Below are 24,442 nucleotides of genomic sequence, written 5' to 3'. Positions count from 1 at the left end.
CGAGTCTTTAAATAAATGAAATGGATGACTGAATGAATGTTTGAAGTAAAATAAAAACTAAGATGTTTCTTTTGGTGTGAAATCTGTTCTGGAAGGGTTTCAGATTTGGTGAGATTTTGTCTCCATTGGTCAGATATTAAGATGTAAATTGATGTGTTAATTGTAGAATTGTTTCAGAAAGCAACCCTGAGATCAGAGTCTGTAAACATTTTCACTTCCTCTGCAACCTTTATTACCCAAAAAATTATTTTAGCCTCTTTCTCACTAAATAAAATTTGCCTGAAGCTGCTAAAAATATTTCACCTTTAAATTAATATAATACAATTAGTTGTTTTTGCAGATAAAAGGTAGTTGGGTATTTTCACCACTAGGTGGCACTAGTGTGATTCCTATTGTATTTGGATGTTAGCGATTTGTACCTTTTTGTCCCTGGTAAGACGTGGAAGTGTTGCAATGGGAATGGGAAAGTTGCATCGTGGAATAGATTCAATTTACATCTTCTCTGTCTGAACACCTTTCTGCACTTCATTATCTCCCGAGTTACAGCAAAACCAGCAACTGTTGTTGAGTTTGGAGACTTCATCCACTGTATGAAGTTAAATTTGCTCTGCTCACTTTTCTGCAGCATAGTCTTCTTCTTCTTCTTTCGGCTTCTCCCATTAGGGGTCGCCACAGCGGATCATCCTTCTCCATACCACCCTGTCCTCTACATCTGCCTCTATCACACCAACTACCTGCATGTCTTCCCTCACCACATCCATGAACCTCCTCCTTGGCCTTCCTCTTTTCCTCCTACCTGGTGGCTCCATCTTCAGCATTCTTCTACCAATATAATTCATGTCCCTTCTCTGCACATGTCCAAACCATCTCAATCTCGCCTCCCTCACCTTGTCACCAAAACATGCTACATGTGCTGTCCCTCTAATAAACTCATTTCTAATCTTGTCCATCCTCGTCACTCCCAACGAAAATCTTAACATCTTCAGCTCTGCTACCTCCAGCTCCACCTCCTGTCTTTTACTCAATGCCACTGTCTCTAATCCATACAACATCGCAGGTCTCACCACAGTCCTATAAACTTTCCCTTTCATTCTTGCAGATACCCTTCTATCACAAATCACTCCTGTCACTCTTCTCCACCCACTCCACCCTGCCTGCACTCTTTTCTTTACTTCTCTAACACACTCTCCATTACTTTGCACTGTTGACCCCAGGTACCTGAACTCCTCCACCTTCTCCACCCCTTCTCCCTGCAACCGTATCACTCCACTGCCCTCCCTCTCATTCACACACATGTACTCTGTCTTACTCCTACTAACTTTCATTCCCCTTCTCTCCAGCGCATATCTCCACCTCTCCAGGCTCTTCTCAACCTGCTCTCTACTCTCACCACAAATAACAATATCATCTGCAAACATCATGGTCCAGGGAGACTCCTGTCTGACCTCGTCCGTCAACCTGTCCATCACCACTGCAAACAGGAAAGGGCTCAGGGCCGATCCTTGATGCAGTCCAACCTTCACCCTGAACCAGTCTGTCGTACCTACTGCACACTTCACTGCCGTCACACTGTCCTCATACATGTCCTGCACCACCCTCACATACTTCTCTGACACACCTGACTTCCTCATACAATACCACAACTCCTCTCTTGGCACTCTGTCGACGCTTTCTCTAAATCCACAAATACACAATGCAATTCCTTCTGTCCTTCTCTATACTTCTCCATCAACATCCTCAAAGCAAATAAGGCATCTGTGGTGCTCTTCCTCGGCATGAAACCATACTGTTGCTCACAGATGGTCACCTCTTCTCTCAGCCTGGCTTCCACTACTCTTTCCCATAACTTCATGGTGTGACTGATCAACTTAATTCCCCTGTAGTTACTGCAGGTCTGCACATCTCCTTATGCTTAAAGATCGGTACCAGCACACTCCTTCTCCATTCCTCAGGCATCCTCTCCCCTTCCAGAATCCTGTTAAACAATCTGGTTAAAAACTCCACTGCCATCTCTCCTAAACATCTCGACGCTTCTACCGGTATGTCATCTGGTCCAACCGACTTTCCATTCTTCATCCTCTTAATCGCTGCTCTCACTTCCTCCTTACTAATCCTATCTACATCCTGCTTCACCAACTCCACATCCTCCAACCTTCTCTCTCTGTGATTTTCCTCATTCATCAGCAGCTCAAAATACTCCTCCACCTTCTCAACACACTCTCCTCACTAGTCAACACATTTCCTCTCCATCCTTTATTGCTCTAACTTGCAGTACATCCTTCCCAGCTCGGTCCCTCTGCCTGGCCAATCGGTATAAATCCTTTTCACCTTCCTTAGTGTCCAACCTCTTATACAGCTCCTCATATGCCTTTTCCTTGGCTTTCGCCACATCCCTTTTTACCTGCTGCCGCATCTTCTTGTACTCCTGTCTACTTTTCTCATCACTCTGTCGATCCCACTTCTGTTTTGCCAACCTCTTTCCCTAATGCTCTCCTGCACTTCCTCATTCCACCACCACGTCTCCTTGTCTTGCTTTCTATTTCCAGATGTCACACCAAGTACTTTTCTAGCTGCCTCCTCATCACTCCTGCAGTAGTTGCCCAATCATCCGGCACCTCTTCACCACCACCAAGACCCTGTCTGACCTCGTCCCTGAACCTCACACTACACTCTTCCTCCTTCAGTTTCCACCATCTTATTCTTCTTTCAATCCTTACTTTCCTCCTCTTCTTCTTCGCCTCCAAAACCATCCTACAGACCACCATCCGATGCTGTCTAGCTACACTGTCCCCCGCCAACACCTTACAGTCTCCAATCTCCTTCAGGTTGCATCTCCTGCATAGCACATAGTCCACCTGTGTGCACCTTCCTCCACTCTTATACGTCACCCTATGATCCTCCTTCTTCTTAAAATACGTGTTCACCACTGCCATTTCCATCCTTTTAGCAAAATCTACCACCAATTGCCCTTCCACATTCCTCTCCTTAAAACCATACCTACCCATCACCTCCTCATCACCTCTGTTCCTTCACCTACATGCCCATTAAAGTCTGCCCCAATCACCAATCGTTCTTTCCTAGGTACACCATCTACCACTTCATCTAATTCACTCCAGAATCTTTCCTTTTCCTCCATCTCACAGCCAACTTGTGGAGCATAGGCACTGATGACATTTATCATCATCCCTTCAACTTCCACCTTCACGATCATCACCCTATCAGAAACTCTCTTCACCTCTACTACACTCTTACTGTACTCTTCCTTCAGAATCACCCCTACACCATTTCTCTTCCCATCCACACCATGATAAAACAGTTTAAACCCACCTCCAATGTTCCTGGCCTTACTCCCTTTCCACTTGGTCTTCTGAACACACAGCATATCTACCTTTCTCCTCTCCATCATATCAGCTACCTCTCTCCCTTTACCTGTCATAGTACCAACATTTAATGTACCAACCCGAACCTCTACTCTCCTACACTGCTCCTTTTCCTGCTGTCTCTGTAGACGTCTTCCTCCTCTCCTTCTCCTCCTTCGGCCAACAGTAGCCCAATTTCCTCCGGTACCCTGTCGGCTAACGATACCTGTGGCGGTCGTTGTTAACCTGGGCCTCGACCGATCCGGTATGAAATTGTCATTTGTGATCCGCATATTTGATTTGGCAATGTTTTACGCTGGATGCCCTTCCTAACGCAACCCTCCCCATTTACCCGGGCTTGGGACCGGCAATAAGAGTGCACTGGCTTGTGCCCCCCCAATGGCTGGGTTAGTTTTCTGCAGCATAGTAAAAATGTATAAACGTTGAATATATACACAGCTAATTTTCTAAAAGTGTATTCGCATTATAACAAATGCTTACTCATTTTTGGTTCATTTAAAACACTAAATAAAATGGATAAACAAAATAAATAGCAGAATATGTCTAAATGAATATAAATTAATGTGTTAAGTTCAGCAACGATATCCTACTCTGTAGACTCTCGCATAGGGCGACCCTACGGAGCTGAACCCCAGGATTTTTCGATGATAAATGTATCTAATACTAATCACCCTTTTGCTATGACAAATGTCACCCAGTGCATAGTAGATTATTATTTTTTATATTCTTTGCCAATAAATGCAATAAATATGACATATGCAACCAGATAACAGATCAAATATTCACATACATAATCCCTGTGATCTCCAATATAAAGTTTAGTTTTAAAGTAACCATCAGTTTAGTGTTTATGAACGCTTGGATGTCAGTGGGTTTTACTCTCGACGCAAGCGCACTTTAGTTTATATTGAGTTGTTTTGTTGAATGTCATGGTTGCACTGTGTCAAAAGGCATGATGGCCAAGTGGCAAGGCGTCGGTCTTGTAAACCGAAGATCACGGGTTCAATTCCCGTTCGTGCCTGTTTGGTGTATCCTTCTGCTATTTTCACTTTAATCTTCGGAAGTTCCATCAAATTTCTGATCAACTTGAAACAGTTTCTTGGTATTGCCTTTGCTTTCTCCAGGCAAAACTCAAATTGCTTACAATGGGTTGTGAGATGTTATTTTGCAAGTGTGAGCTTCTGGGATGATCACCTTTACCTGAGTATGTAGCTCAGTGGTAGAGCACATGCTTTACATGTTAGAGGTTCTGGTTCAATCCCCAGCATCTCCAAGCAGTTTTTCAATGTTTTATATATATATATATATGCAAATCTATATGCTCCCAATTGTGTCCTACATCTCTACAGCCCTTATCGGCTAGGATACTTGTTAAGTTAAAATCAAACAACCAAGTGACACCTTCCAACATGCCGCTTCGAGGAAAAACCTTTGTGTAAAACTGCTTAAGCAGGGCCTCAGCGTCCACAGCTCCTAATACGGATGCAGATCATTAACAACTCCATTGCGTTCGTCCAATAGCCATTTAGGATTTCTGAAATAACATCTTAAGCTTTAAGTGTAAAAACACTCTGACAGCGTTTATCCCATTCCCATTGAAGGTTATTTCAAGATACACAGTGAAGTAAAGCAAGGATCGTGAAATCAAAGAAAAAAAAAGACAGCATAAGCAATGTGCCATTGAAGCATGGAGATATTTAGGAGAGATGGCCGTGGAGTTTTTAACCAGATTGTTTAACAAGATTCTGAAAGGTAAGAGGATGCCTGAGGAATGGAGAAGGAGTTTGCTGGTACCGATCTTTAAACATAAGGGAGATGTGTGTAAATGAGAGGGAGTGCAGTGGAGTGGTGCGGTTGCAGGGAGAAGAGGTGGAGAAGGTGGTGGAGCTCAGGTACATGGGGTCAACAGTGCAAAGTAATGGAGTGTGTGTTGGGGAAGTGAAGAAAAGAGTGCAGGCAGGGTGGGGTGGGTGGAGAAGAGTGACAGGAGTGATTTATGATAGAAGGGTATCTGCAAGAATGAAAGTTTATAGGACTGTGGTGAGACCTGCGTTGTTGTATGGTTTAGAGACAGTGGCATTGAGTGAAAGGAAAGAGGTGGAGCTGGAGGTAGCAGAGCTGAAGATGTTATAGTTTTCGTTGGGAGTGACGACGATGGACAAGATTAGAAATGAGTTTATTAGAGGGACAGTGCATGTAGGATGTTTTGGTGACAAGGTGAGGGAGGTGAGATTGAGATGGTTTGGACATGTGCAGAGGAGGGACATGAGTTATATTGGTAGGAGAATGCTGAGGATTAAGCCACCAGGAAGGAGGAAAAGAGGAAGGCCAAGGAGGAGGTTCATAGATGTGGTGAGGGAAGACATGCAGGTAGTTGGTGTGAAAGAGGCAGATGTAGAGGACAGGGGGGTATGGAGACAGATTATCCTCTGTGGCGACCCATAATGGGAGCAGCCGAAAGAAGAAGATAAGCAATGTGTCTCAGCAGATGCACCTTTTAACACCATACACCTTCTATGTTCGTTGAATTGTTTGGTTGTTTCAAATTTACTGGTTCACTGTTTATTCATGATGACCAAGGAGAACGACATTAAACTCACTAAATTTTACATCTGCATGCGTTCATTATTATTTTTTGATGATTTCTTTGGATGTAGACCATTTACTCAGCACATGTCAGGCATGATGGCCTAGTGGGAAGGCGTCGGTCTCGTAAACCGAAGATCACGGGTTCAATCCCCGTTCATGCCTTTCACAAGCTATTCGCTGAAGATTGGTAATGTAATCGCATGTTTTTAATCTGTTCTAAATGTACCAAAATGAACACTTTATGTTTTTTAATACTCCAATCAACATGGGCATGGAGAAATATGCATGCTTTATGCAAATGTATGATTATTATTAGTGAAACCAAACTCAACATAGAGCATGAATACAAAATATTCTTGTAAATGTGATTATGGTGTTTTGTAAATGATCAGGGCACCAAACGGAACTTTTGCTATGTTTCCACACGGACGGTTAATGAGGTAATACCGGAGAAACTTTACCACTTCTAAATTCCATACGGATTACATAATCAGAGAATATTCGATGGTTTATGGCATTATGAAGAAAAAAATGCCACAAAAGTAGTATTTTATTTATTTATTTTATATCTGAGTAAAGAAAGAACATTGTAAATAAACGGATGTTGCGCTAAAGGTTTTAATATCGTCTCATTTTTATTTATTTATATTTATAATAAAAACGGTCGAACAGAAATACGCGCTGTATGCGAGCTTTAGTGGAGCTTGCTTTGTGTACAGGGGTGTACATGGTCATGCTGGAACGGGTTTGGATTAGAGCCCATATAGATAAAAATATATAAATATTATTGTGTTTTATAATTAGGATTTTTACTGAGTCCTGATCACATGGCTGTCAGCAGGTTTGGGCAAAGATACATCAAAATGTATTTTAAAATAAAATACCAAATACCCTAACTTTAAGAGTATCAAAATAAACAATTAAAGACAGCAGCCACACCATTTATGAATGTAAACTACTGTATTTTTGCATTTTAAAAATACTTAAAAAATACTGTTACAAGGGAGCAAGAAATTTCTTCACAAACCTTCCATCAATTGGCCTATTTGATCTATTCCTTCACTATTACACTGAATCAGTTGATTAAGTAAACAATGTTTGATAGCAACAGCTTTTCTGTCAGTTCGTTTTACTCTCTACACAAGCATGCTTTAGTTTATGTTGACTTGTTTTGTTAAGTTAATTAAAAAAAAAATTCCAAGTTTGTACACATACGTTATTATATGTCTCAAGCAATCAATTTGATATTTTGGATTTCTCTGTAAAATAATTGCCTTAATTACTTAAAAAAAAAGTAGTAACTATATATCGACCACTGTAATTTCTTACAAAAACAGCAGTCTGAATGAAACCCCAAAATGAGAAAAGTATATTCTGTTGATGTGTTTTTTCTAATTCCACCTGGTTACATATGATGTCCTTTGCTGTTTTTTTTACTATTATTTTTAGAAAAATTTGAGGAACTTTGGCTTTCACCCAGTGGCATCTCTTCAGCCTGAAAAGGATTCACACCAGATTTTATATTTGCAGCCATGCAGATGATACAGCACAGGAGTTTTGTTGTACTTCATTTGATCACATGCAGATGTTTTTACATTTACATCAACTGTTATTACTATTCTCTTTTCACAGCGGTGTCTCTTTCATTTCTAAAACAAGTTATCATGTATTAAGAGGGAATTTTTTGATGATAAATAATGAAGCAGCTTCATCGTAGTTGGTAATTTACACATTTATTTACAGTAAAAAAGATTCTGACAATTTCTTTAATATAAAAAAAATATTTATTTAAATGAAAAACAAAATTGTTTTGAATTAATTTAGGAGAACAGTCCAACAGAGCGATGACCTGAAAGAGAAAAACAGAGATTTGTTACTTTGCATAATGTGTGTGTTTGTCAGATACACAGTGTGTGTTTACTAGTGTTCATTTTGTAGGACATTATGAGGACAGTATGACTTACGCTGTGGATGGAACCAATGCATGTTTCTGGATGGATGAATGTAGGGCTTGGTGGGACGGCTGCCCCCTGTCCACTGTTTAGCCATAGTGATGCACAGTGGCCTCCCGCTCACCAGCTTTCCATTTAACTCTCTGATGGCATTATTGGCTTCATCAAGAGAGGAAAATCGGACGAATCCAATGCCCTTGGACCGTCCATTGTGTAGTACCACCTGTAGAAGTCAGTGTAGAGATACAGAAAGCAAAAAAAATTAGCATTAAAGGTATTTTTCTGATAGCAGGAATTTGCTGCAAGTGTACACTGGTTCTGGTATAATAGAGGATCTAATGCGAAGTAAACACTTTATTGGAAAAGGAATAAATATCAGTAATTGTAAGTGACCTTTGCGCTGGTGAGGTTTCCATGTGGCAAGAACAAATCACGCAGTCGATTTTGATCCACACCGTAGTCGAGGTTCTTTACGAACAGTTCGACTTCCTACAGAAAATAGAACAATGTCAGCATCCAGTGTTTGAGTGCATATGGGTGTTTGCATTGTTAACTTTAATAATACATACTGATCAATCACTCAGTTATTAAACAGATTATTAGGCCAAAAATGTGAAAAACATCATCCAAATCATGAAAGTCTCAGATATAGAATAGAAATAGAATCAGAATAGTACCTGGGTGTCCAGTCCGAGGGGCTGCGGTGTGGACTGCCTGTTCCACTGCTGCTGATTTTTTTTCCCAAGATCTGGAACTGAATCTGTAGATGCATCCAATCATCTCATTTTAGCATCCAATCAGTAGGTAAGACTTGCTAACATTAATAGTATGCTTCTGTTTTTAATTTTTAATTGCATTTAACACAAAACTAATCAACAGCTTTGACTCACTCTGTGGATGGATGTTCTTGTTGGCATTGGGTCTGGGGTCTGGGCAGGGTTTTGAAGGCGAGATGGTTTCCACCTTCATGCCGTGACTTCGTCCCTGGGTAGTCTGAGAGGGACTTACGTACACCGGCCTGCTGCCCAGCACCCTGCCGTTCATCTCCACGATGGCTGCTCGAGCCTCATCTGGAGATGAAAACGTCACATACCCAATGCCTTTTGATCGCCCGTTCTCCATCTTGACCTGTATGGGAACGCAAGCAGAAACAGAAAGCAAAGAATGGGCATTAAAAGAGTTAGTGGTTAGCAATATCAGAGCTCTCCACAATCAGAAAATACACCAGCTGAGTACAGGGAGGAAACCCCAAGTTATTGGGAAAGAAATAAAATGTAAGGATTAGTAGTTATAAATTACCTGTGCATTGAGGACAGTCCCAAATATCAGGAACGCTTCATAAAGGTTCCTGTCATCCACAGTGCAGTCCAGATTTTTCAGCAGCAGTGTAACTGACTACAAAACAAAAACATCCAGTGTGTTAATGACTTGTCTTGGCTTAATAAAAAACAGCAAACCACAGCTGTACAAAATAAAAATTCAGTATTGGACTTTTAGGCAAGTTTTTCTGTGTGATTCAGGATAATCAGATTTATGGTGAGACATAAACACCTTAAACAATGTCTGATTCATAAATCATAATTTACCTGATTATCTACACACAGTTATATATTTTCTCAAATTCTCTAAAGTCTCCAAAATTAGAAATAATTAGCTACATTTCAAAACAAACAACATGCAAACAGATTTTTCTCCTCTACCTTGGTGTTCTTGCTGAGGCGTTCTTTAGGGAGTTTATGTGTGCGAGCAGGCTGCTGCTGGACTTCAGCCTGTTCTTTTTTTTCCTCCACCTTCTTTCCGTTCACCATCTGCTTGTCCACCTTCCGCTCCTCAACAATCTGCTCTACTACCTCCATCTCTATTGGGATGTGCTCTTCCACCTTCTGCTCCTCCACTTGGCTGATTGTATTCATGCTCCAGGGATCCTGGTTTAGAGAGAGAATTAGATTGTTAGAAACACAACAGAATAATTATTTGTTTAATGCATTTGCAACTTATAAAGAAGCTTAAAGTCTTACATATATGCAGAAAGGTTGGAGATTCTCCATCTCATTGTCCAATTCGTCCATGATATCACCCCATGAACGATTCTCAAGAGAGGATTTCTGAAAAAGAGCCTGAACAAAGAAACAAAGTTGGCTTTAAAGATGCTCAGCTCTTCAGGGACTAAAAGACACTTTGAGATCTGAGAACTGTTTAAATCAAAAATTAAAATTTTTACGTTAGCTACTACAGCTAGCATGCTATGCTAAATCGTCATAAACAATGATTTGGTGCTCCCAAGGACATAAGAGGCTACTTAACCTACTGAGAATTATAACAGTTTTTCTAAGTATGTGGTTATAACTTACCATTGACATAAGTTGAAAAGAGAAGAAATAAATCACAAAAACAAATATTAATGTAGGAAAATCTTTCTGGTAGCAGTGAATTTGTGAGTATTTGTGTGTATGCGTGTGTGTGTTTGTGTGTGCGTGTGTGTGTGTGTGTGTGTGTATTTGTATTTGTGTTTATTTGTTTTGGTAATGGTCGTCATAGTAATTTGCCGTCAGGCGCCTTCATGTGCCGTTTCCATTCATTGGTTTATTGCAGAAGATTGCTGCACCAATCAGGGGTGTAAACGTCATAAGAGAGGCGTGGCTTCCAGGATCAATTCCAGCATTTGCGATGCGGCATCACACCGCCACACCAATAGGAGGCAACAGGCGCTCTCAAAAGACGGTTAATAAAGTGCTTGTCCCAGTGGACAGACTTGTAGCTTTTGTTTCTTTCTGATTTTTATAGGTATGAAAACATTTTAGTAAAATGTTCACATCATTGTACTTATGTTAATGGAAAAGTTTGATAGTGTAATGCAAAGAGGGGAAATTTTGTAGTAGATATAATCTACAAAAAGTGTTTTTATTGACAGAGGATTATACAAACAGCTGAAATGTAGATTAATCTGTATGTTTTCAGCAGGATTTATTCTCACTGATGTGTAAAAGAGATGTGTGATTTTATGGAAGTGTCGACTCTGTCATCCATGTTGGTTTAAGAGGGTTACAGAGTTCTGCCTCATCATCGATTTGTTCAATTTTTATTAGTCATTAATGTGACTCTGATGAGCATCACAAAATCTCCGTTGGTTATGTACAGCAGTGTTCCCCAACCTTTTTTGCGCCACGGACCAGATTAACCCTCTGGAGTCTGAATTGCCGCCGGCGCCCAAACGTGCTTTTTTTTCAGATGCCAGCAAAAAGAGCTGAAACTGCTCGGTCATATTTGATCAGAAATGTCAAAGTAATACATCATTTAAATCTGTAAAGGGTCTACTTTCATTTGTGTATGCTTACTACATTAACAAAACGTTGTATTTTTTTTTTAAATGAATAAAATAGTCAGGGTGCGCCATCTGTCGCCTTTGTCTGCGTAAACTTTGTTTAGAAACGCGTCATCAAAAAGCGCTGAAACTCGGCCAATAGCCGACCCACGGAAATAAAAAATATATCTTTAGACAGCTTAAAGTGTGTAGTTTTAGAATAAGTCGGTGAAATAAAACATATGTTTTCAATGAATGTAAATCATGTAAAACCAAGTAGAAGCACAGATTTTCCACCATCTGCGAGCGGACACGCCCCCCCGCTATTCACAGGTAAAACAGTTCACACGTTGAGTCTCACACACACACACACACACACACGCCCCCCGGACAGTGGCATAAAACAATGCCAGAGAATTTACCTTTTCATCTGAAGAAGATTGCGATTCCGACGAGGAGCGTTTGCATTTTGAAGAGCGAGGACTTTCCAGCAAGTTGCTATGATGAGTTATTTAGTCTTACATTCTGATCATATAAACTCATATTGTTTGTAGACATCTCTGCCTAGCTTTTGTCAGCATTGCCTTTTAACGTTACAACAAATATCCACCAATATCTGCTCATTTGTAACATTAACTGTTTGTGATTGTATGCCCTAAATATTGTTGACGTTATATAGTTATATTTTAGCCTCAGTTCAGTTTTAGTTAGTGTCACTGATCATCCTGAAAGGCTGTTATGTAGTGTTAGCTAGCAGAGATGTTCCCAAATGCTGAGGTGTAAATGCTATATGTACAATGCATGCTAACAAATATATATTGTTCAAGAATACTATATTTATCAAATATATATTCATCAAAAATACTGAAAAAATAAATTGTTTGATTATTTTTAGGAGTGTGGCTGCATCACCCCTGCCTTCACTGGAAACTCACACCAGGCCACGAGGTGTCGCTCCATTTTGAGTTCGACCGAGAATCATCCTGAGTAAGTACATATTTTATATTTTCCTAAAATATATTTAGTTTGAATCATTATTGCATTGTATGACATATGCAAACAACTTTATCAATGACAATATTATTTGCTTAGCTGTAAATGGTGATGGTGTAAATGCAAACAACTTTACCAATGACACAATTAGTGATGTTCGTGTGTGTGTTTTATAAACAGATGTGATCAAGCACCTGCTCCAAAAAGGGCAAAGGCAGCAAACAGACAGTCCACCATGTCATGGAAGGATCAGACAGATAACGACACAGTTCCACAGACTCTGCGATTCCTGCCTGTACGTGAACCTGAACCTCAACTGAGGTCTTCTGACTCTCATTCTCCATGTAGTCTATTTAAAATGTTTTTCCCCTGACAGTGTTGTGTCAACTCTGTGCCACAACCCAAATGCTCAAGCTGCCAAGTCAATAGCCAAGTGACGCAAATACAAATGGAGAGATGTAACCGTGAGTGAGATGTATCGCTACATTGGGCTCTTATTTTACATGGTAATGGTAAAGTTGCCCTCCATCATAGACTACTGGAGACAGAGCAGTATTTTCACAGTTCCTTTCCAGCAACAATTATGTCAAGGGACAGATACAGGAACATTTCGTGGAATGTACACATGAGTCACCCAGATGCAGACAACAAAAACAACAGAAAGAGTGGCACATCTGAACATGACCGTCTGTTCAGAGTGAAACTGATTATGGACACAATCCGTAAGACATGCAAAGCAATTTATCATCCTAGAAGACATTTAGCCGTGGGTGAGAGGATGGTAGCATGCAAAGCTAACACTTGGAGGACACAGTACGTAAAAGCCAAGCCGACTAAGTGGGTGTTCAAGTTGTTTGTTCTTGACGATTCCTCAAATGGATACACTATTATTTAATGCATAGTATTGTAGCCCTACAGGCTGGGATTTGCAGAACCCTACTGTAGTGTATTGTGTTAGTTTTTGTTGCACTCTTTATTTTTTATACATACTGTACTGTATTGTTTTATTGTTACACAATTCCCTTTTTAATGCTGTCCTTGCTAATGTGTATTTTTAATAAACACAAAGGAAACACATTCCTTGTTGTAGTACTGTACTTCTCACTGTGATCCTGGCTCAGTGATCCACAGCTCATTATGTAATCGACAGCTCATTATGCGACCCATTGTCTACGAAGCTGTCAGTCACAGCATGTCGACGCCTCTTCGCATATGGCCTTTCAAAGTAGAAAGTGTCTTTTAAATTTTAAATCAAAGTATTGTTTAAGGTGAATGAGCAGGCAGGATGATTTTCACATGATTAAAAATAAAAAAACCTACATTAGAAGCTCTGTTCTCAAAAAGTCTTGGGGAAACATGTTTACTATCGGTTTTGTGGCCTTATTTCAGTGAGGGTTTTTTTTGCTTTTTCAAAAACCACGCATAAACCTTATTTTGTCAAAAATACAAACAAACACATAAGTTGTTTACATATTATGGTAGCCCAGTTTGTTCTGAATACAGTGTAATAAGTCTTTTGTCAATAATATATTTTAAAAGCAACTAAAAAGAACCAAATGTAAGAGCACGTCAAAATCTCTCAAGGGGTCAAAAACACCCTCAGACTCCAGAGTGTTAATGTCAGACAATATTTTCACGGACCGGTTTAATGTCGGACAATTTTTTTCACGGACCGGCCTTTAAGGTGTGGCGGATAAATACAACAAAATAAAATGGTATTTTATAAATATAATAATAAAAGTGAATCCACTGTGTTGTTTGTTTATTTTGCTAGCTTGGGAGGTTAAATTTAGCGGTAATGTATTATGTGTTAGCGGCCGGAGCAGCTCCTTTAAGAAGGTAGTGGATGTAGGTAAGACATGTGACCGAGGCATCATGATCATCATATCAAGAGTGAGTTATAGACAGATGTGGTGGGGAGAATCCGGTAATTTTTCAGAAAGCAACCCTGAGATCAGAGTCTGTAAACATTTTCACTTCCTCTGCAACCTTTATTACCCAAAAAATTATTTTAGCCTCTTTCTCACTAAATAAAATTTGCCTGAAGCTGCTAAAAATATTTCACCTTTAAATTAATATAATACAATTAGTTGTTTTTGCAGATAAAAGGTAGTTGGGTATTTTCACCACTAGGTGGCACTAGTGTGATTCCTATTGTATTTGGATGTTAGCGATTAGTACCTTTTTGTCCCTGGTAAGATGTGGAAGTGTTGCAATGGGAATGGGAAAGTTGCATTGTGGAATAGATTTAATTTACATCTTCTCTGTCTGAACACCTTTCTGCACTTCATTATCTCCCGAGTTACAGCAAAACCAGCAACTGTTGTTGAGTTTGGAGACTTCATCCACTGTATGAAGTTAAATTTGCTCTGCTCAGTTTTCTGCAGCATAGTAAAAATGTAAAGACCTTGGATATATACACAGCAAATTTTTAAAAGTGTATTCGCATTATAACAAATGCTTATTTATTTTTGGTTCATTTAAAACACTAAATAAAATGGATAAACAAAATAAATAGCAGAATATGTTTAAATGAATATAAATTTATGTGTTAAGTTCAGCAACGATATCCTACTCTGTAGACTCTCGCATAGGGCGACTCTACGGAGCTGAACCCAAGGATTTTTCGATGATAAATGTATCTAATACTAATCACCCTTCTGCTATGACAAACGTCACCCAGTGCATAGAAAATTATTATTTTCAATATTCTTTGCCAATAAATGCAATAAATATGACATATGCAACCAGATAACAGATCAAATATTCACATACATAATCCCTGTGATCTCCAAGATAAAGTTTAGTTTTAAAGTAACCAACAGTTTAGTGTTTATGAACGCTTGGATGTCAGTGGGTTTTACTCTCGACGCAAGCGCACTTTAGTTTATATTGAGTTGTTTTTTTGACTGTCATGGTTGCACTGTGTCAAAAGGCATGATGGCCAAGTGGCAAGGCGTCGGTCTTGTAAACCGAAGATCACGGGTTCAATTCCCGTTCGTGCCTGTTTGGTGTATCCTTCTGCTGTTTTCACTTTAATCTTCAGAAGTTCCATCAAATTTCTGATCAACTTGAAACAGTTTCTTGGTATTGCCTTTGCTTTCTCCAGGCAAAACTCAAATTGCTTACAATGTAACGTGAGATGTTATTTTGCAAGTGTGAGCTCCTGGGATGATCACCTTTAACCGAGTATGTAGCTCAGTGGTAGAGCACATGCTTTACATGTTTGAGGTTCTGGTTCAATCCCCAGCATCTCCAAGCAGTTTTTCAATGTTTTATGTATATATGCAAATCTATATGCTCCCAATTGTGTCCCACATCTCTACAGCCCTTATCGGCTAGGATACTTGTTAAGTTAAAATCAAACAACCAAGTGACACCTTCCAACATGCCGCTTCGAGGAAAAACCTTTGTGTAAAACTGCTTAAGCAGGGCCTCAGCGTCCACAGCTCCTAATACGGATGCTGATCATTAACAACTCCATTGCGTTCGTCCAATACCCATTTAGAATTTCTGAAATAACATCTTAAGCTTTAAGTGTAAAAACACTCTGACAGCGTTTATCCCATTCCCATTAAAGGTTATTTCAAGATACACAGTGAAGTAAAGCAAGGATCGTGCAATCAAAGAGAAAAAAAGACAGCATAAGCAATGTGCCATCGAAGCATGGAGATGTTTAGGAGAGATGGCAGTGGAGTTTTTAACCAGATTGTTTAACAAGATTCTGGAAGATGAGAGGATGCCTGAGGAATGGAGAAGGAGTTTGCTGGTACCGATCTTTAAACATAAGGTAGATGTGCAGACCTGCAGTAACTAAAGGGGAATTAAGTTGATCAGTCACACCATGAAGTTATGGGAAAGAGTAGTGGAAGCCAGGCTGAGAGAAGAGGTGACCATCTGTGAGCAACAGTATGCAGTGGAGTGGTGCAGTTGCAGGGAGAAGGTGGTGGAGCTCAGGTACATGGGGTCAACAGTGCAAAGTAATGGAGTGTGTGTTGGGGAAGTGAAGAAAAGAGTGCAGGCAGGGTGGGGTGGGTGGAGAAGAGTGACAGGAGTGATTTATGATAGAAGGGTATCTGCAAGAATGAAAGTTTATAGGACTGTGGTGAGACCTGCGTTGTTGTATGGTTTAGAGACAGTGGCATTGAGTGAAAGGAAAGAGGTGGAGCTGGAGGTAGCAGAGCTGAAGATGTTATAGTTTTCGTTGGGAGTGACGACGATGGACAAGATTAGAAATTAGTTTATTAGAGGGACAGTGCATGTAGGATGTTTTGGTGACAAGGTGAGGGAGGTGAGATTGAGATGGTTTGGACATGTGCAGAGGAGGGACATGAGTTATATTGGTAGGAGAATGCTGAGGATGGAGCCACCAGGAAGGAGGAAAAGAGGAAGGCCAAGGAGGAGGTTCATAGATGTGGTGAGGGAAGACATGCAGGTAGTTGGTGTGAAAGAGGCAGATGTAGAGGACAGGGGGGTATGGAGACAGATTATCCTCTGTGGCGACCCATAATGGGAGCAGCCGAAAGAAGAAGATAAGCAATGTGTCTCAGCAGATGCACCTATTAACACCATACACCTTCTATGTTCGTTGAATTGTTTGGTTGTTTCAAATTTACTGGTTCACTGTTTATTCATGATGACCAAGGAGAACGACATTAAATTCAGTAAATTTTACATCTGCATATATTCATTATTATTTTTTGATGATTTGCTTGGTGGTAGACCATTTACTCAGCACATGTCAGGCATGATGGCCTAGTGGGAAGGCGTCGGTCTCGTAAACCGAAGATCACGGGTTCAATCCCCGTTCATGCCTTTCACAAGCTATTTGCTGAAGATTGGTAATGTAATCGCATGTTTTTAATCTGTTCTAAATGTACCAAAATGAACACTTTATGTTTTTTAATACTCTAATCAACATGGGCATGGAGAAATATGCATGCTTTATGCAAATGTATTATTATTATTAGTGAAACCAAACTCAACATAGAGCATGAATACAAAATATTCTTGTAAATGTGATTATGGTGTTTTGTAAATGATCAGGGCACCAAACGGAACTTTTGCTATGTTTCCACACGGACGGTTAATGAGGTAATACCGGAGAAACTTTACCACTTCTAAATTCCATACGGATTACATAATCAGAGAATATTCTATGGTTCATGGCATTATGAAGAAAAAAATGCCACAAAAGTAGTATTTTATTTATTTATTTTATATCTGAGTAAAGATAGGACGTTGTAAATAAACGGATGTTGCGCTGAAGGTTTTAATATCGTCTCATTTTTATTTATTTATATTTATAATAAAAACGGTCGAACAGAAATACGCGCTGTATGCGAGCTTTAGTGGAGCTTGCTTTGTGTACAGGGGTGTACATGGTCATGCTGGAACGGGTTTGGATTAGAGCCCATATAGATAAAAATATATAAATATTATTGTGTTTTATAATTAGGATTTTTACTGTGTCCTGATCACATGGCTGTCAGCAGGTTTGGGCAAAGATACATCAAAATGTATTTTAAAATAAAATACCAAATACCCTAACTTTAAGAGTATCAAAATAAACTATTAAAGACAGCAGCCACACCATTTATGAATGTAAACTACTGTATTTTTGCATTTTAAAAATACTTAAAAAATACTGTTACAAGGGAGCAAGAAATTTCTTCACAAACCTTCCATCAATTGGCCTATTTGATCTATTCCTTCACTATTACACTGAATCAGTTGATTAAGTAAACAATGTTTGATAGCAAAAGCTTTTCTATGGCAATAAATATGACATGTGCAACCAGATAACAGATCAAATATCCACATACATAATCCCTGTGATACCCAAGATAAAGGTTAGTTTTAAAGTAACCAACAGTTTAGTGTTTATGAACGTTTGGATGTCAGTGCGTTTTACTCTCTACACAAGCATGCTTTAGTTTATGTTGACTTGTTTTGTTAAGTTAATAAAAAAAAAATCCAAGTTTGTACACATACTTTATTATATATGTCTCAAGCAACCAATTTGGTATTTTGGATTTCTCTGTAAAATAATTGCCTTAATTACTTAAAAAAAGTAGTAACTATATATCGACCACTGTAATTTCTTACAAAAACAGCAGTCTGAATGAAACCCCAAAATGAGAAAAGTATATTCTGTTGATGTGTTTTTTCTAATTCCACCTGGTTACATATGATGTTCTTTGCTGTTTTTTCTTACTATTATTTTTAGAAAAATTTGAGGAACTTTGGCTTTCACCCAATGGCATCTCTTCAGCCTGAAAAGGATTCACACCAGGTTTTATATTTGCAGCCATGCAGATGATACAGCACAGGAGTTTTGTTGTACTTCATTTGATCACATGCAGATGTTTTTACATTTAAATCAACTGTTATTACTATTCTCTTTTCACAGCGGTGTCTCTTTCATTTCTAAAACAAGTTATCATGTATTAAGAGGGAATTTTATGATGATAAATAATGAAGCACCTTCATCGTAGTTGGTAATTTACACATTTATTTACAGTAAAAAAGATTCTGACAATTTCTTTAAAATTAAAAAAAATATTTATTTAAATGAAAAACAAAATTGTTTTAAATTAATTTAGGAGAACAGTCCAACAGAGCGATGACCTGAAAGAGAAAAACAGAGATTTGTTACTTTGCATAATGTGTGTTTGTCAGATACACAGTGTGTGTTTACTAGTGTTCATTTTGTAGGACATTATGAGGACAGTATGACTTACGCTGTGGATGGAACCACTGCATGTTTCTGGATGGATGAATGTAGGGCTTGGTGGGACGGCTGCCCCTTGTCCACTGTTTAGCCATAGTGATGCACAGTGGCCTCCCGCTCACCAGCTTTCCATTTAACTCTCTGATGGCATTATTGGCTTCATCAAGAGAGGAAAATCGGATGAATCCAATGCCCTTGGACCGTCCATTGTGTAGTACCACCTGTAGAAGTCAGTGTAGAGATACAGAAAGCAAAAAAATGAGCATTACACCGCTCTCATGTAGCTAACAATGAGGAATAACGAGCACTGCCTGTAATCCATAATATAAACAGAACAGCTATGTTCTTTTATTATCAACGTTCTGGTCTCACTGTTAAATGAACAATGAAGCACTTATATTTTAAAGGTATTTTTCTGATAGCAGGAATTTGCTGCAAGTGTACACTGGTTCTGGTATAATAGAGGATCTAATGCGAAGTAAACACTTTATTGGAAAAGGAATAAATATCAGTAATTGTAAGTGACCTTTGCGCTGGTGAGGTTTCCATGTGGCAAGAACAAATCACGCAGTCGATTTTGATCCACACCGTAGTCGAGGTTCTTTATGAACAGTTCGACTTCCTACAGAAAATAGAACAATGTCAGCATCCAGTGTTTGAGTGCATATGGGTGTTTGCATTGTTGACTTTAATAATACATACTGATCAATCACTCAGTTATTAAACAGATTATTAGGCCAAAAATGTGACCAACTAAAGATTTGACAAAAACATCATCCAAATCATGAAAGTCTCAGATATAGAATAGAAATAGAATCAGAATAGTACCTGGGTGTCCAGTCCGAGGGGCTGTGGTGTGGACTGCCTGTTCCACTGCTGCTGATTTTTTTCCCAAGATCTGGAACTGAATCTGTAGATGCAGCCAATCATCTCATTTTAGCATCCAATCAGTAGGTAAGACTTGCTAACATTAATAGTATGCTTCTGTTTTTAATCTTAAATTGCATTTAACACAAAACTAATCGAACAGCTTTGACTCACTCTGTGGATGGATGTTCTTGTTGGCATTGGGTCTGGGGTCTGGGCAGGGTTTCGAGGCGAGATGGTTTCCACCTTCATGCCGTGACTTCGTCCCTGGGTGGTCTGAGAGGGACTTACATACACCGGCCTGCTGCCCAGCACCCTGCCGTTCATCTCCACGATGGCTGCTCGAGCCTCATCGGGAGATGAAAACGTCACATGCCCAATGCCTTTTGATCGCCCGTTCTCCATCTTAACCTGTAAGCAGAGTGCATCAAAAGTGTAAGAGGTTAGCAATATCAGAGCTCTCCACAAACAGAAAATACGCCAGCTGAGTACGGGGAGGAAACCCCAAGTTATTGGGAAAGAAATCAAATGTAAGGATTAGTAGTTATAAATTACCTGTGCATTGAGGACAGTCCCAAATCTCAGGAACGCTTCATAAAGGTTCCTGTCATTCACAGTGCAGTCCAGATTTCTCGACAGCAGTGTAACTGACTACAAAACAATAACATCCAGTGTGTTAATGACTTGTCTTGGCTTAATAAAAAACAGCAAAACACAGCTGTACAAAATAAAAATTCAGTATAAGCAAGTTATTCTGTGTGATGCAGGATAATCACATTTATGGTGAGACATAGTTATATAGTTATATTTTCTCAAATTCTCTAAAGTCTCCAAAATTGGAAATAATTGGCTACATTTTAAAACAAACAACATGCAAACAGATTTTTCTCCTCTACCTTGTTGTTCTTGCTGAGGCGTTCTTTAGGGAGTTTGTTTGTGCAAGCAGGCTGCTGCTGGACTTCAGCCTGTTCTTTTTGTTTCTCCACCTTCTTTTCCTTCACCATCTGCTTGTCCACCTTCCGCTCCTCAACAATCTGCTCCTCTACCTCCATCTCCAGTGGGATCTGCTCTTCCACCTTCTGCTCCTCCACCTGGCTAATTGTATTCATGCTCCAGGGATCCTGGTTTAGAGAGAGAATTAGATCGTTAGAAACACAAGAGAAAAATTTGTTTAAAGCATTTGCAACTTATAAAGAAGTTTAAAGTCTTACATATATGCAGAAAGGCTGGAGATTCTCCATCTCATTGTCCAATTCGTCCATGATATCACCCCATGAACGATTCTCAAGAGAGGATTTCTGAAAAAGAGCCTGAACAAAGAAACAAAGTTGGCTTTAAAGATGCTCAGCTCTTCAGGGACTGAAAGACACTTTGAGATCTGAGAACTTTTTAAATCAAACATGAAAATTTTCTCGTAAGCTACTACAGCTAGCATGCTATGCTAAATCGTCATTAACAAGTATTTAATGGTCCCAAGAACATAAGAGGCTACTTAACCTACTGAGAATTATAACAGTTTTTCTAAGTATGTGGTTATAACTTACCATTGTCGAAAGAGGAAAAGTGGAGAAATAAATCACAAAAACAAATATTAATGTAGGGAAGTCTTTGTGGTCGCAGTGTATTTGTGTGTATTTGTGTGTGTGTGTGTATGCGCGTGTGTATATATATGTGTGTATTTGTGTTTATTTGTTTTGGTAATGGTCGTCCTGGTAATTTGCCGTCAGGCGCCTTCATGTGCCGTTTCCATTCATTGGTTCATTGCAGAAGATTGCTGCACCAATCAGGGATGTAAACGTCATAAGAGAGGCGTGGCTTCCAGGATCAATTCCAGCACTTACGATGGCGGCATCACACCGCCACCAATAGGGGGCAACAGTCGCTCTCAAAAGACGGTTAATAAAGTGCTTGTCCCAGTGGAAAGACTTGTAGCTTTTGTTTCTTCCTGATTTTTATAGGTATGAAAATATTTTAGTAAAATGTTCACATCATTGTAATTATTTAATGGAAAAGTTTGATAGTGTAATGCAAAGAGGTGAAATTTTGTAGTAGATATAATCTACAAAAAGTGTTTTCTTTGACAGAGGATTATACAAACAGCTGAAATGTAGATTAATCTGTATGTTTTCAGCAGGATTTATTCTCACTGATGTGTAAAAGAGATGTGTGATTTTATGGAAGTGTCGAATCTGTCATCCATGTTGGTTTAAGAGGGTTACAGAGTTCCGGCTCATCATCGATTTGTTCAATTTTTATTAGTCTTTAATGTGACTCTGATGAGCATCGCAAAATCTCTGTATGTTATGTACAGCAGTGGTCCACAACCTTTTTTGCGCCACGGACCAGATTAATGTCGGATTATAGCCTGTGATATTTGTCAAGTTAAAATCAAACAACCAATTGACACCTAACAACATGCTGCTTTAAGGAAAAACACCTTAAGCAGGTCCTCAGCACCTACAGCTCCTAATACAGATGCAGATCATTATAACCTCCATTGTGCTCTACCACTGAGCTACACACCCGGTTGAAGGTGTTCATCCCAGGACCTCACAACACATTGTCAGCAATTTGAGTTTTGCCTGGAGAAAGCAAAGGCAATACCAAGAAACTGTTTCAAGTTGATCAGATATTTGATGGAACTTCCGAAGATTAAAGTGAAAATAGCAGAAGGATACACCAAACAGGCACGAACGGGAATTGAACCCGTGATCTTCGGTTTACAAGACCGACGCCTTGCCACTTGGCCATCATGCCTTTTGACACAGTGCAACCATGACATTCAACAAAACAACTCAATATAAACTAAAGTGTGCTTGCGTCGAGAGTAAAACCCACTGACATCCAAGCGTTCATAAACACTAAACTGTTGGTTACTTTAAAACTAAACTTTATCTTGGAGATCACAGGGATTATGTATGTGAATATTTGATCTGTTATCTGGTTGCATATGTCATATTTATTGCATTTATTGGCAAAGAATATTGAAAATAATAATCTTCTATGCACTGGGTGACATTTGTCATAGCAGAAGGGTGATTAGTATTAGATACATTTATCATCGAAAAATCCTGGGGTTCAGCTCCGTAGGGTCGCCCTATGCGAGAGTCTACAGAGTAGGATATCGTTGCTGAACTTAACGCATGAATTTATATTCATTTAGACATATTCTGCTATTTATTTTGTTTATCCATTTTATTTAGTGTTTTAAATGAACCAAAAATGAGTAAGCATTTGTTATAATGCGAATACACTTTTAAAAATTAGCTGTGTATACATTCAACGTTTATACATTTTTACTATGCTGCAGAAAACTGAGCAGAGCAAATTTAACTTCATACAGTGGATAAAGTCTCCAAACTCAACAACAGTTGCTGGTTTTGCTGTAACTCGGGAGATAATGAAGTGCAGAAAGGTGTTCAGACAGAGAAGATGTAAATTGAATCTATTCCACGATGCAACTTTCCCATTCCCATTGCAACACTTCCACGTCTTACCAGGGACAAAAAGGTACAAATCGCTAACATCCAAATACAATAGGAATCACACTAGTGCCACCTAGTGGTAAAAATACCCAACTACCTTTTATCGGCAAAAACAACTAATTGTATTATATTAATTTAAAGGTGAAATATTTTTAGCATCTTCAGCCAAATTTTATTTATTGAGAAAGAGGCTAAAATAATTTTTTGGGTAATAAAGGTTGCAGAACTCTGGTCCAGAGGAAGTGAAAATGTTTACAGACTCTGATTTCAGGGTTGCTTTCTGAAACAATTCTACAATTAACACATCAATTTACATCTTAATATCTGACCAATGGAGACAAAATCTCACCAAATCTGAAACCCTTCCAGAACAGATTTTATACCAAAAGAAATATCTTAGTTTTTATTTTACTTCAAACATTCATTCAGTCATCCATTTCATTTATTTAAAGACTCGAGAGGTAAACGACTCAATTCTCTGTCCTGTACATCAGTGGTCCCCAAACCCTGTGCCGCGGACCAGCACTGGTCCGTGGGTCAATTGGTACCGGGCCGCACAGAAAGTATACATAACTTACATTATTTCCGTTTTATTTATTATCTGATTCCGAATGATGTTTTATTTTGGAAAATTACCGGATTCTCTCCACCACATCTGTCTATAACTCACTCTTGATATGATGATCATGATGCCTCGGTCACATGTCTTACCTACATCCACTACCTTCTTAAAGGAGCTGCTCCGGCCGCTAACACATAATACATTACCGCTAAATTTAACCTCCCAAGCTAGCAAAATAAACAAACAACACAGTGGATTCACTTTTATTATTATATTTATAAAATACCATTTTATTTTGTTGTATTTATCCGCCACACCTTAAAGGCCGGTCCGTGAAAATAATTGTCCGACATTAAACCGGTCCGTGGCGCAAAAAAGGTTGTTGCTGCTGTACATAACCTACGGAGATTTTGTGATGCTCATCAGAGTCACATTAAAGGCTAATAAAAATTGAACAAATCGATGATGAGCCGGAACTCTGTAACCCTCTTAAACCGAACAGATTCGACACTTCCATAAAATCACACATCTCTTTTACACATCAGTGAGAATAAATCCTGCTGAAAACATACAGATGAAT

General features: G+C 39.1%; 2 protein-coding genes and 5 non-coding genes across 8 annotated transcripts; 4 read left to right on the top strand and 3 right to left on the bottom strand.

Annotated features, from left to right (window-relative positions):
- The first annotated feature begins 4,329 nt into the window (after positions 1–4,329).
- On the top strand, positions 4,330–4,401 carry trnat-ugu. Its single transcript has one exon. It is a non-coding gene; the product is annotated as a tRNA-Thr (tRNA).
- Positions 4,402–6,059: 1,658 nt separating this feature from the next.
- On the top strand, positions 6,060–6,131 carry trnat-cgu. Its single transcript has one exon. It is a non-coding gene; the product is annotated as a tRNA-Thr (tRNA).
- A 1,609-nt stretch (positions 6,132–7,740) lies between these two features.
- Positions 7,741–10,365, bottom strand: LOC124400142 (polyadenylate-binding protein 3-like). 2 transcript variants are annotated; one of them, XM_046871754.1, is made up of 9 exons: positions 10,273–10,364; positions 9,940–10,038; positions 9,622–9,846; positions 9,221–9,316; positions 8,812–9,049; positions 8,599–8,681; positions 8,315–8,410; positions 7,934–8,144; positions 7,741–7,818 (listed from the first exon to the last, which is right to left on the bottom strand). In XM_046871754.1, exons 1-9 carry the CDS (start codon positions 10,279–10,281, stop codon positions 7,790–7,792), a joined length of 1,086 nt encoding a protein of 361 aa, XP_046727710.1. In that variant the 5' UTR covers positions 10,282–10,364; the 3' UTR covers positions 7,741–7,789. The 2 variants fall into 2 exon arrangements, with proteins under 2 accessions (XP_046727710.1, XP_046727709.1); XM_046871753.1 differs by lacking the exon at positions 7,741–7,818 and having other exon boundaries at positions 7,887–8,144; positions 10,273–10,365.
- A 4,784-nt stretch (positions 10,366–15,149) lies between these two features.
- Positions 15,150–15,221, top strand: trnat-ugu. Its single transcript has one exon. It is a non-coding gene; the product is annotated as a tRNA-Thr (tRNA).
- A 1,738-nt stretch (positions 15,222–16,959) lies between these two features.
- Positions 16,960–17,031, top strand: trnat-cgu. Its single transcript has one exon. It is a non-coding gene; the product is annotated as a tRNA-Thr (tRNA).
- Positions 17,032–18,726: 1,695 nt separating this feature from the next.
- LOC124400143 (polyadenylate-binding protein 1A-like) lies at positions 18,727–21,472 on the bottom strand. Its single transcript, XM_046871755.1, has 9 exons — positions 21,360–21,472; positions 21,027–21,125; positions 20,712–20,936; positions 20,371–20,466; positions 19,990–20,226; positions 19,777–19,858; positions 19,475–19,570; positions 18,959–19,169; positions 18,727–18,845 (listed from the first exon to the last, which is right to left on the bottom strand). Exons 1-7 carry the CDS (start codon positions 21,360–21,362, stop codon positions 19,512–19,514), a joined length of 801 nt encoding a protein of 266 aa, XP_046727711.1. The 5' UTR covers positions 21,363–21,472; the 3' UTR covers positions 18,727–18,845; positions 18,959–19,169; positions 19,475–19,511.
- Positions 21,473–22,500: 1,028 nt separating this feature from the next.
- trnat-ugu lies at positions 22,501–22,572 on the bottom strand. Its single transcript has one exon. It is a non-coding gene; the product is annotated as a tRNA-Thr (tRNA).
- Between the last annotated feature and the right edge of the window lie 1,870 nt (positions 22,573–24,442).

The sequence above is a fragment of the Silurus meridionalis genome, chromosome 17 (genome assembly GCF_014805685.1).
Source record: "Silurus meridionalis isolate SWU-2019-XX chromosome 17, ASM1480568v1, whole genome shotgun sequence".
Lineage (NCBI taxonomy): Eukaryota > Metazoa > Chordata > Actinopteri > Siluriformes > Siluridae > Silurus > Silurus meridionalis.
This window is presented reverse-complemented; position numbering and strand designations above follow the sequence as displayed.

Excerpts from the sequence above, each read along its gene's own strand:
- LOC124400142 (XM_046871753.1), bottom strand. Across the intron at positions 9,847-9,939 it reads TCCAACCTTTCTGCATATAT|GATCCCTGGAGCATGAATAC; the intron begins GTAAGACTTTAA and ends TCTCTAAACCAG. Across the intron at positions 8,682-8,811 it reads CAAGAACATCCATCCACAGA|ATTCAGTTCCAGATCTTGGG; the intron begins GTGAGTCAAAGC and ends ATGCATCTACAG.
- LOC124400143 (XM_046871755.1), bottom strand. Across the intron at positions 20,937-21,026 it reads TCCAGCCTTTCTGCATATAT|GATCCCTGGAGCATGAATAC; the intron begins GTAAGACTTTAA and ends TCTCTAAACCAG. Across the intron at positions 20,227-20,370 it reads GGACTGTCCTCAATGCACAG|GTTAAGATGGAGAACGGGCG; the intron begins GTAATTTATAAC and ends CTCTGCTTACAG.